The 12,808-nt window shown below is 47.8% G+C and overlaps 2 protein-coding genes across 3 annotated transcripts; both read left to right on the top strand.

The window, feature by feature from the left end:
* Window positions 1-11: 11 nt before the first annotated feature.
* On the top strand, window positions 12-501 carry H310_09352 (hypothetical protein; the record flags this gene model as incomplete). Its single annotated transcript, XM_008875402.1, has 3 exons — window positions 12-149; window positions 210-327; window positions 365-501. 3 exons carry the CDS (start codon window positions 12-14, stop codon window positions 499-501), a joined length of 393 nt encoding a protein of 130 aa, XP_008873624.1.
* Window positions 502-9,588: 9,087 nt separating this feature from the next.
* Window positions 9,589-10,685, top strand: H310_09351. Of its 2 annotated transcripts, XM_008875401.1 has the most exons (2): window positions 9,589-10,474; window positions 10,539-10,685. In XM_008875401.1, exons 1-2 carry the CDS (start codon window positions 9,595-9,597, stop codon window positions 10,595-10,597), a joined length of 939 nt encoding a protein of 312 aa, XP_008873623.1. In that variant the 5' UTR covers window positions 9,589-9,594; the 3' UTR covers window positions 10,598-10,685. The 2 variants fall into 2 exon arrangements, with proteins under 2 accessions (XP_008873623.1, XP_008873622.1); XM_008875400.1 differs by having other exon boundaries at window positions 9,589-10,685.
* Window positions 10,686-12,808: the final 2,123 nt, after the last annotated feature.

Here is a 12,808-nt window from a genome sequence, read left to right as displayed (position 1 = left end):
ACGTCAGACTTATGACTGCAGGCAACGACCTGCACGCCGAGCTCGAGGAAGCGCTGTTTCGGTACCAGTACGCGATTGCTCAGGCCGATGCAGCCAAGGCATTGCTCGAGAGAGAAGTCGAATCCGTGGCCCAGATGCATCGAGTCAAAGTACGTGCCGTCCCGTCGATACCGCAGAGAGCACGTCGATAGAAGCGTTCCTTCAAATAGGACGACCATACGACCGAGTACAACGGCAAACTGGGTGTCGTCGACGCCATGCTGCAGTGTCCCAACGACGAAGATGTCCAAGTGTGGGGCGCGTACATGGCGTGCTGCATGACGGAAGGTGCGTCCTTGCAACTGCTCACGTCGAGACATCGCAGCAGCTACCGGACTCTCTCTTGGGACGCTCAGCCGCAACTTAAAAAAAGGCGCGCTCGAAAGGCACTCCACACGCATCAAGCCCCTTCTCTCCGACTCAAACAAGGAAGACCGCGTAAATTTTTGCCGTCGATTTTGACAATCTATGGGACGTTGTTCATTTGGATGAAAAATGGTTCAATGCAGACAAGGATCGTCGAAAGGTTTACCTCGTTCCTGGCGAGAAATTGAGGCAACGCCGTTGGAAAAGCAAACGCTTCATCCCCAAGGTGATGTTTCTCTGTGCTGTTGCGCGTCCTCGTTTCGATGAACAACGCGGGGCCATTTTCGATGGCAAGATTGGTATGTGGCCATTCGTTCGACTTGCGCCGGCCGTCCGCAACTCCCGCAACCGTCCAGCAGGCACTATGGTGACGACGTTAGTAAATGTGGACGCAGTTACCTACAAGGATTACGTCTTGAACAAGGTCATACCAGCAATAAAGGCGTCGTTCCCAAGTGCATCCATGCGAGTGGTTCTGCAGCATGATAATGCGACACCGCATGGCCGCCTAACGGACGCCGAACTTGAGGGTGCATCAACGGATGGTTGGACGTTTACCTTGCGTCGGCAGCCGCCGAACAGTCCAGATCTGAACGTGCTTGACCTCGGGTTCTTCGCCTCGATACAAACCCTACAGTACAAGAAGATGAGCCGTACGGTCGATGATGTAATTGCCAACACCATGGAAGCCTTTCAAGAGCTGAACTACGAGACACTTGAGAGTGTATTTCTCACTTTTCAAGCTGTCATGCTTTTGGTCCTTCAACACTCCGGGGGTAATGAGTTTGCATTACCTCACCTGAAAAAGGCATCGTTGAGACGCGCTGGTCTCTTGATGTCCAATGTGTCATGTCCTCTATCACTGCTTGTGTAGGTCAGTATTATTGACCAATAAAATCATTGCATACATAATTGAGCCAATCATATCAAAAAGTGCACAGTAATGTGGAACAATAGCATTTTTCAAAATGACACAGTAATATGGAACAGAGGAAGTATCTCAATACTTGATCACACTTCCAGTCTTTTTGGAGAATTGTACTACCTGTTTCCGAGTATCACTGGAAGAGCCGGTGACGGATTACGCTCAATATTCATCACGAATCTCAAATTCTAGATCAATTCTTCCATTATGTCATCTCAGAGAAATATACTTCGGTGTTGGCGAAGGCATGTGTGCCAAGCGGGCCAGGCAGACCTACGTCCGGCAAAGGGAGAAATCCTTACCTGACGGATTTGGGGCTCGAGGGGATTTTCGATGCCTTCTCGAACGTTCATGGAACTGTCACCTGTCCCCCGTAGTCAGGCGAAGTTATGAAGGAGTATGGTGTATCATTACAAACGATCTCCAGAATTTGGAAAAGAGGACTCCATCCTAGTGTCGACAAAAACGGAAGTGCCCAGACTCGGAGGAAAGGAAGTATGGGCGCAAGCTCCTAAATTCTGATCTTTTGGCTAGAATACTCTACTGATGCTTTGTGCGACCTCTCTGTTGCAATAAATGTGCCATATTTGGTTCTGCACGACCACTACAATCGGTGGTCTTTCGCAAGTACTCCCGCCATTTGAAACCATAAATTGGTTTCAAATGACATATATTTAAGTAAAAATAGGCGTTAAGCATAATTAGCTCGGATTTCACTGTGAAAACTTGGAAAACTACCTCCATGTGGATGAAAAATGGTTCGTGCTCAAAGTGTTCATTTTGCAGAAAAGCCTCCGCCAAGACTGGTGAAAACAAGTACTTTATCCTCCAGGTTGACATATCAACACAATAAATCTATCATCGATTACATAGGATAGGTCGGATAGGTCATATTCCTATGCGCCGTTGCTAAACTCCGCTGGGATAATGCCAGCAGGAATTCCTGGAGGGACGGCATGTTTGGCTGTTGGCAGTGTTCGTTCCCGCCGCCAGATATAGCAAGAACCGTTCCAAAGGAACACCAATGACCACACCTCTGTAGTCACGCGCATTGTCTTAGAAAAGGTCATACCGGCGATCAAGGCAAACTGGCCACTTCATGACTCTAGAGAAATATATCTCCAACAAGACGACGCGCGCTCACACGTACATCAGGACGGTGTCGACATTCGACTCGCTTGTACGTCGAATGGATTTTCCATCTCCAGCGTCTGCCAACTCGCCAACTCGCCCGATACCAACGCACTGGATCTTGGATTTTTTCGTGCCCTACAATCCAACCATGCGAAGCGACATACACGATAATTGGACGACATTATACCCAACGTACTTGCCGCGTGGAGTGACGTGCATTGTGCGACGCTGCTTGCCAACTTTGCACGCTGCAGTTCGTATTGAAGATGCTCAAATATAGTGGCGGCAACAATTTCCGCGTCCTCCACCCGAAAGAGTGCCAGCAGGAGGGCCAAGGCCGACTGCCCGATGAACCGCTGTATCCCATCGACGTTGTTGTGTCCGCTGGTGTCATTCTCAGCGCTGAGGACGAACGTCTCCACACCGAATCGGCTAAGGCCTCGAGCGAAGTGGTGCTGTGCAAAGCGTTCGAAGAATTGCAATTTGACATCAATGACATCGACGAGTTCGATACTGATTCATTTTATGAGTGTTCTCTACGTTAAATACTCTTTGTTAAGTATTTATTCGATGTGACTAATATATTTGTACTGAAAGAGCATGCAATTCATTGCGAAATTTGTCCTATATTAAGTGAGAAAGTTATTTTGGTACTTCGGAGCATCACAATAGATATTTCTCGTCCCCTGTAGCAATTGTTGTGAAGTTCTATGATATATTTTAGTTTGAGCTGCTTCAACCTTGGTACTAAACAACATGAGCTCAATCAGTTATCGTGTCATAAAATTAATTCATTGCTGCAGGCTTTGGAACAGGGCACTCGATGGCAAGTCGCCATCATTTATCCATGTCAGATGAATTGGCTCTTCCAGTTAAACTTGGCAGAACGTAGTGCCAGAGTTTCGCGATTTTTTTACTCCCTGAGCTAGAATTCAATCTTTGATCTTTGATAAGGAGGTCTGTTGTAAGGGCATTGACATTTGCCATCCAATTGAAGCTACATTTGAATTGGTGCAAGCGTACGTATGAGCGATGAATTCGCGATCTGTGACTTACATCGTTCAACTCTTATCGACCAAACCTTGCGAGGATCTGAACATGTTTTCCAACTCAAAAGAAGTCGAACAAGTGCATCTCGGGGTCATCGAACAACACTGGGGCCAAACTTTCCAGTGGTGGTCTGCGATCTTGACTGCAATTTGTCACTGCATCCCAACAATCCAGTCAAATTTGTGAAGTCGTTTCTCACTGCATTGTGAAACACGGCGGTGGTTTGGCAAGGGGGGGAAGCCTTCATATGACGGCGTTCGTGAGCCTGAGGAAGCACATCGCGTCCATCGTAGCGTGCGTAATGGGCAGCTGCCAGCATCATCGAGGATCCAAAGGCTATTATTAATCAACACAGCACTAAATCATATGTTGGTGTCATGCTCATGACACCAACATCCCAAGGTTGGAGAACACTTGTCGAATTCTTGGGGCAATAGTTCCAAAACGCTACACCTCCGTTCCACAAAAATTGTCTGATACTTTTGCATTGCTTATAATATGCACAGCGCCATTGAAACGTCTTAACCATTGTATTCAACTCCAAAATAAAAAACATATACACCGCAAAAAACATATTGTACTGTACTTGTTGTGTCTTATTCAAGAGAATTGAACAAGGCAGCGTGGTGAACCTCCTCACCAAATTGGCATTTCATATGCTCACGTAATCGAGGCGTCAAACTCGACATTATACGATGCAAAGTCTGCAATGAACGAATCCTTCTTCATGTGAAGAAGTTTACAATCACGGGAAGAGAGCCAAAACGAGCAAGCGTTGAGCGATTAGCGTAGTTCTCTGACGCTCCGCAATTGATCAAAAGAATGAGTCGGTGGGAAAACCTGTCACGGCATGAGTCAGAGTAACATTCATTTGGAACGTAGCCCGACACGGCATACATGAAGGTGTGTGTTTGAGGCTATGTCCTCCGAGTGTGATATGACGCCACATACCTCGGGGGAACCTATTGGTGCCCAGTAGAGCGTTACGCGCCTGGTGGTCAGATCGACCAGGTGGCCCAGTGGATTGCCTTAGCTGGGGGCGTGAAAGGGTTTTCGACTGTTTGGGCGGCAAATCGGATGGCAAGCCTTGTGCAGAGGAAGTGTATGTGCCCCGAGGAGCGCGGAACTCACGCTAAAGGTGACCCTTACGACCGCTGTTGCTGCATTTGCCGTCGATTATATGGGATAGAGCGGAGATATCCATTTCTGATAGATCGGCACGGTTGTGCGCTAGGGCTGAAACGTACGGCTCAGCAAGAGCGATGCGGACAACTTCTTCGAACGAAGATGAACAAATACGGAGGAGCTGTGTACGCGCCGGGCCGTGGTTGAATCCGGCCATGAAGAAGTTGACTCAGAGAGGTTCCGGTAGCGTGGAGTCGTTGTTGACGTTCGCGGCCAAAAAGCGAAGGTCATGTGTGTAGTCTTGGAAGGATCGTTAACCTTGCAAGCATGCTAGAAACTTAGAGCGTTATTGGAAATCGCTGTGTTGAGGAAGGAAGCGGAGCTCCATCACCGCGACGACTCGTCAAACGTTGCAAAAGTTGTGGGGTTGTCAGGCGGATAGAGTACGCCCAGTCTTCCGGCTGCCCTTAAGATGGGAAGGGGCAAACGCCGCGCATGTAGACTCGCGGGTGATACATAGCGCATTTGCCGAGGTCTCGACTTGTAGGATCCTCCGGAGGAGCTTGCCCGCGTCGGAGTCAAACTTGGTGACGTCATGCTTCACTGGATTGACACGAATACAGGGGATTGTTGGGGCTGGCTGTTCGCAGTCGTAGCCTCTCGGTATGCGCAGAGAGTCTGTGCATGTGTGTCCTGAAGAGACTGGCGCAGCTTCCACACAGATGGTTCCAGTGTCGAACTGCGATCGCGAAGTTTTGCGACCTCGGCTTGCAGGGCGGAACCACGTTCGCGCATTGTTTTCGCTTGGTCGTCGCTCTGGTCGAGCGATTCTTTGAGGGCTCAACCTTCCTCGGTCAGCTGGCTGATGTGAGCTTCGAGGGGTTGTGCCGTGCCATTGAGGTGATGCCGATTCCTTCAAGCAGTCGCACTTGGGCATCGACGAAGATGGGAGACAAGAGCGACTGGTTGTCGTCCTCGCTAAGTATGTCGACTATGCGATCGTATTCTGCTTGGTGGGAAGCTGTCATGACCCTTGGACGAACTTGTAGTGTTGCAGGTGTAACCGGGCACATGCAGAGGAAGGAGTAGGTTAAATGAAGATTCGATTGGCAGGGTTATGCTTCTAATCTCTGCTACATGAATATGGGAAGTTCAGGCGAACCGTAGGTAGAGTCGGTAGCAACCCAGGCGACTTGTTGGGAGGTCGCCTGCAACCTTTGAAGGGTCGGATTCAATGTCGATGACGGTCTTGACATACATCCGGAAAACAGTACCGTAAAACTGTTACACTTTTAATAATCAATTCATGTCAAAATTGTGCTTCAACAATCACAGACTTGAATCCTCGAGTGTATGTTTCTGCAACAGGGAACGGCGTGGAGTTGAGTTTCCTTGCTGTCATAGGCACAGAGTGGTTAAGCTCTCGATGGTGTTAGCTCAACCTCTAATGCAGACCACAAGATGTGGAAGCGACGTCCTTGGATCTAAGACTGTACGCTTCACGAGAAGGGAAATGCGTTTTCATTCGATTGCGCCGGGCTACATTTAGATTGTGCCAGGGGTGAACCGTTCTTTCATGCCTTTCTGTGTCATGAAATTGAAAAACAAGAACCCTAATCCACATGTTCAAACACCATTTTGGGCCAAAACGGGGTTTCAAACTTTTCAACTTTGGCAATAGTGGGCCGCGACAGTTGCGATGACGTTTTGGTCCAAAATAGCTTAATGAGTCTCAACATGATAGCATGCTTGCATTCGACCAGGCTAAGTCATTCGATTCATGTCCGACTTTACTGTGGCCCAGGCCCTGCGCGACCTCGACAATGCACTTTCAGCGACGTGTCAGCTTCGACTGCTCCAAAACGCAACGTTCTTGACGGCTCCTGGTAACAAACATATGATTGCTGTGACAACCCGCTTTAGAGCCGAAAATGGCGTTATCGCGAGTTTACCGAGATATTCCTACTATACCCAGATCTCTTAGAACTGTCTGTCTTGTGAATCCTTCAAACTATTATAGAAAACTTGCCAATGGTCAATTCGCCCCGGCACCACGACAACTACAGTGCGCGACATAAAGGAAAGGACACGTGGAAAATTGAGGTATTTCCAGAAAATTTCAGTCGAAACTTGACTTTTCGAGCTATTTAGGTATTTTGTTGAGCAATTCGAGACGAACACAGCACATATTCCAGATCCTTCTAACTCGTGATGGGCAAGGACTTCTTGTCGAATTTCATATTATATGTTGCGACAAAAAGAAAAGGACTAAACAAATTTCAAGATAATGTTGACATTTTACAAGTAAAATGTCAATTTCATGCCTAAGGGAAAGACCATCACACAGCGCCAAGTTGGCGAGATTCTCGCGCGACACGACCACGGTGAATCCCTTCGTCAGATCGCCCAAAATACAGGTTGTTCCAAGACATCCGTCGCCAACGTCCTACGCAACCCTACCACGTACGGGAAATCCGTCCCGACCGGCCGTCCACCCAAGCTGTCCGACCGTGACATGGCCGTAGCCCAGTCCTCCGTGAGGCATCTAAAGGAGAGAAAAGTGCCTCTGAAATTCAACTCATGTACAATCTCGATGTTTATGTTCGTACCATTCAACGCATTCTCCACGACTCTGAACATCTGGAATACGTGTACCGAGTTGCAACCCCACCCCTTACTACCGCCCACATCCAAGCGCGCCTGTCGTGGGTCTAAAAGTATGTTTCACTTGGCGACGGGTGGAAACGTGTCATCTTTTCGGATGAAAAGAAGTTTAACCTTGACGGTCCGGACGGATACCAGAAGTACTGGCACGACAAACGGAAGCCCAAGCAGCAACGATTGAACCGACAGCAAGGTGGTGGCAGCGTCATGATTTGGGCGGCGTTTTCGTGGCTCGGCAAGAGTCAAGTGGTCTTTCTTGATGGTCGTCAAGACTCAGGATGCTACATTTACGCGCTGTCAGAGTACATGCTACCGTTTGCTCACCTCTATAATGGAACCGAGTTTGTGTTCCAACAAGACAATGCGAGCATTCACAGCTCGTATGACACGATGGACTTCTTGGAAGAGAATGGAGTCGATATCATGGAGTGGCCGGCCCTATCACCAGACATGAACCCGATCGAGAATGCATGGTCTTACCTGTCGCGAAAGGTGTACGACAATGGACGTCGACAATTCCGAACACGCAATGAACTCAAGCGACAAATCCTTTTGTCATGGGGTGAGATTGAACAGAGCTACTTGACTAAGCTGGTTGACTCCATGACGTCTCGCTGCCTTGCTGTCCATGCATGCCATTGTGCAAAGACAAAATATTGATCAGAATTCATTTTATCTTGAAATTTGTATAGTCCTTTTCTTTTTGTCGCAACATACAATATGAAATTCGACAATAAGTCCTTGACCATCACGAGTTAGAAGGTTCTGGAATATGTGCTGTGTTCGTCTCGAATTGCTCAACAAAATACCTAAATAGCTCGAAAAGTCAAGTTTCGACTGAAATTTTCTGGAAATACCTCAATTTTCCACGTGTCCTTTCCTTTTTGTCGCGCACTGTAGGTGATACATCACACACGCAACAACGCAAGGGCTATGCGCATAGACCAGGGAATGCGTATCACAGTAGCTTACCGTGGGGAGTGGATAGAATCCCAGTGTTGCAAGGGGATGAATATGATTAGCAGAAGCTCACTGGGCTGGAGTCGTCGGTGTTGGAAATGTTCATGTCGCAGTAATATGGAATCGATCAGCCTATAAACAGTGGTCGATCGCATCGACTGACCGTCCGGAGAATTCATCAAATTCCAGGGGTGACTACCTCTTGTGTGCTCACGCAATGTATAATATACATTTTGAAAACTGGTAGAGGCAGTACTTATTACCGTCGCAGCTGTCGACACCACATTCGAGTTAGCTCTAGGCGGATAACTCGGTTACAGTTGCACAATCCGCTACGTCGACGGTGTCCAGGTACGCTGTCGTCTCCACTCCTTTGGCCACGTCGGAATCCCAATTTTTAAAAGGAATTTCTGCACCAGTCAATAAAACTCATCATAACTTTTGCAATCACTCGTGTTCGAGTTGATTTAAGCTCACGAACAATTGATTGAACCCGGAAAACGTGTTTTGCGGTTGGATCTATTCGCTGCAACTTCGGCAACAGGCAAAGCCTTATGTTGTTGATATTCTAACCTTATTTCCATTACAACATGAAAACTTCGACCTACCTGCTGTGCAAGCTGCTCTTCAATACCTACAACATTGCTATGTCGAAAGTGTGCATGCATGTGCAGTATCAAGAGACGTTCGTCTCTCGCAAAACTTCGAGTTAGTTCACTATCGACGCCTTATCGTATAGCTCGGCAGTGAGTCCAGGCATTGTTGGCTGTGCTGAATGAAGTATGAATAGGCTTGCGGGCCATGTACCATTCTCCTACAATAGACCAATGAAATTGAAGGATACAAATGTCAGATGTCAAATATAAACATTTTCCAGGTCATTATGACACTTGAAAAAATATAATCTAGAGAGTATTTTATCTACTGTCAAGGACTATGCATATTTAGGATGCAAATTGCTTAAGTTTAATTGACCATTTCATAAAGCGTATTCTGTATGAAGGAATGAGAACGAATCCATTCGAATGGACGTTGAGTACAGTAGAACAACTTTTTTTATAAAAAAGTCATGCATTCAAAGAAGGTCGGTCGATGCGTTCGTCCACTGTAGAATTCTACGTAACATTTTGAATTTAGCCAATCAATACATGTTGCCTTTTCAGAATATTGTCCAATGATCATGAATCTCTGAGTCCGACGTCATCATCGGAATGAATGCACCCTGGTTTCAAACGATGGTGGTTTACGTATCGGATTTGTCTAAATCTCAAACACGCAATCTCCTTTGTGGACAACCTGTACCAGTCCTCATTTACCAATTCTTATTCATCATGCAACCGGCCCTCCCCACCAAGATGCGTGCGCTCTTCCTCCTGAAGAGAGTTACGGCGTACAACCAAGAAGACCTCGAATCGTGTTTTGAAGTCCGTGAGGTGGACGTGCCAACTCCAAAGTACGGAGAAGTTCTGGTCAAGGTCGAGTGCAGTCCCATCAACCCGTCGAACCTGAGCATGCTCCAAGGCACGTACAACTCGGCCAAGCAAGCACCATTGCCGTCGTTGACTGGCACAGAAGGCAGCGGTGTCGTAGTCGCTGCTGGCGGCGGCTTTATGGCGTGGTACATGGTTGGCAAACGTGTTGGTATCGTCAAGTCGGACCAAGGGTTGTGGGCGGAATACGTGACTGTGCCAGCCATGACGTGCATTACTCTTCCCAACGAAGTGTCGTTCGAAAGCGGATCGTCTTGCTTTGTCAACCCATTGACCGTTGTGGCGTTTGTGGAATTGGCAATTGCTCGTGGCACCAAAACCATCGTCCACACAGCGGGCGCATCGGCGTTGGGTAAAATGCTGATCAAGCATGGGAAAGAGTATGGTATTGATGTGATTGCGGTCGTGCGTCGCCAGGAACAAGCACAAGTGCTCCAATCCATCGGGGCCAAGTACATTGTCGACACGTCCAATTCTGAATGGAAAACCCAACTCAAGACGTTGACCCAAACTCTTGGTTCGACATTGGCATTTGACGCCGTAGCGGGATCACTTACGGGGGATATCCTGACCTGTATGCCTAAAGGGTCCGAGGTCCAGGTGTACGGCGGACTGTCGAACGAACCGTCAAGCGGCGTGAGCCCCGCCGACCTGATCTTCCAGGACAAAAGCGTGACTGGATTTTGGCTGGTCAAGTACCTCGCCAAGCGCGGGATGCTCGGTAAGCTCTTCATGATCCAGAAGGTCACGAGCGGGCTCAACTCGACATTCCAAACCACGATTAGCAAAACGTATGGGTTGGAAAACGCCATCCAAGCGTTCCGCGACTACACGGGCAACATGAGCGACAACAAGGTTGCGTTCAAGCCTACTCAAATCGTGTAATTTAGCAAGTTTACATATCTAACTATTGAGTTGGATGTCGCTCCGAATTGCTATGTAGGCTTCACAATGGTGCAACTTCAGTCTCACCTGTTTTACTAGTTGGTAAAAATGGCTTGGCCATTATGCCAAACCTCAACCCTTGTGGCTCTTGAACTTGAGACCTCAGAAGTGACATACAATTTCAATAGCCTATCTGAACAGCTCTGGCGCTGGATACACACCTGGGCTGTAATTTGTCCACCATACCTTTTGGCATGTACAGGATGAAAGCAAAGATTCGCATGGTTGTGATCTGTAAGCCGTACTGATTAGGCTAACGCCACCATTTAGTTTTGTCCAACCGATCATTCTATATCGCTGGTGCACATGGTTGAATTTTTTCCGACCTTAACCCTTAGTGTCGTGGGATCGTGAACGTTATGTCGGCTATTTGGACGAACAGCCGTGTTTAGATTAGCAGGCGCCAGTTCGTGTCACACCGTATTCAAATCGGGGTCAAATCAAGCAAACCCAACACCGAGTGAGTCCTCAACGTGACTTTTGGGATTTCTCCCAGTGTCGGAGACCTGTACAACATGATACATTTGAGCAGTTTTCAGCTATGTCCATTTTGTTGTGAGAAGAACCATTCCAGTGTGAAAAGAACCACTTTCATGTGAGACTGCCATCATTAGATGTGATCGAGTTTTTTGCTCATTGCAGAGTCAGCTTCTACACTTTAAGTGACTGTGACCCATCACAAGCAACGACACTCTGGAACGACTACTACAGTACATTGTAGCGCTACTCCCATTTCCGCATAAGCCAGCCAATTATGTACTGCTAATAGTATTTGGTACAACGACATGACTGGGACTGGGTCCGAGCATCTTGGACCAGCGTCTGGTCTCCACGTCAGTGTTGTTTTGGGTGCTTTGAATTGTTCTACCACCATGGTTATTTTGTTCAACATCTCCGGTTCCCAGTCGTACGTCATCGCCGTGTACAATTGCCAACTCAACCTTGGCGGCCAATGGTTGCTGGTTATATATGGCAGGGTCGAATGCATTGCCCATGGCTGTTCGTCGATGTACACCCCATTGAATTCCCCCACGTAATCAAACACAACTCTCGCGACAATTACCTACATGCTCAGATGCCTTGGATGGATCTGAAGTCATTTTGGCCCAGACATTTTTGCTGAATGGACATCAACCGTAAGTCTGGCGTTGCCCACACTTTAAAGCACCAACTATGTCCTCAGCGTTCGATTATTGCCCTGTTGACGGCCCTGCCGACCACATTTGCCAAACCAACGACTTTGCTTTGTTCAACGTTTACGATGCGGCGGGCAAAGTTTCGCCTTCAAGTTTTGACGATAGTGTCATCCTTTGACAAGATATTTAAGTGTCTCCAAGATGTTCACGGGAATCTCGAGCGAGTTGGCCAAGTCAACTACTTCGAACAATGGCACTGTGATGATGTTCTTTGTAATTCTGCTGCACAACTCGTGATAAACCAAACCAAGGAGAACACCAAGTGTCACCCAACGTTGTGGAATGTCAGATCGGTTGGATCGATCAAGGCTTGGTCAAGCAGTGTGATTATTTCGTGGTTTCGGCTTGATATACAGCACAAGCTCGGCACTGATGTCCATCAAGTCGACCAGCGCAAACGTCGCAGCACCATGAGGTTGGTGGTCACCTTGGAAAGGTCTTAATACATAGATTCGTTGAACAGGAGCGCCATCGTATGATGCACCTAGCTGTGGGGCAACACACACCAAGTGAGCTGTAGTCCAGTTAGTACTTCCAACGCACACACCCCCTCGGCGGCCATCTCCCGATGTCGCTTACCTTTGCTCGGAACGATGTGCCGTTGCATGTCTCCTTGGGACGGCGATATCAAGTCGAACTTCGCAACTCCATGGGACAGCAATTTCAAGTCGAACTTCGCAACTCCATGAGGAGCTCCGCTATCGGCACGCGGATCGCCAGACAAAATCAATCGACCACCCACATGCAGAGCGAAGTGTAAATATTGTGTAAATATCGGCACGCGGATCGCCAGACAAAATCAATCGACCACCCACATGCAGAGCGAAGTGTAAATATTGAATACGTTAGTTTTCCAATGAACTGTTGGCGACTTAAGCCATTGCTGTGTGTCGAGGAAGCGACGGCAGGACGCG

The sequence above is a fragment of the Aphanomyces invadans genome (assembly GCF_000520115.1).
Source record: "Aphanomyces invadans strain NJM9701 unplaced genomic scaffold supercont1.20, whole genome shotgun sequence".
Taxonomy (NCBI): domain Eukaryota; phylum Oomycota; class Saprolegniomycetes; order Saprolegniales; family Verrucalvaceae; genus Aphanomyces; species Aphanomyces invadans.
The sequence above is the reverse complement of the archived record's forward strand: the minus strand, read 5'-3'. Positions and strand labels throughout refer to the sequence as shown.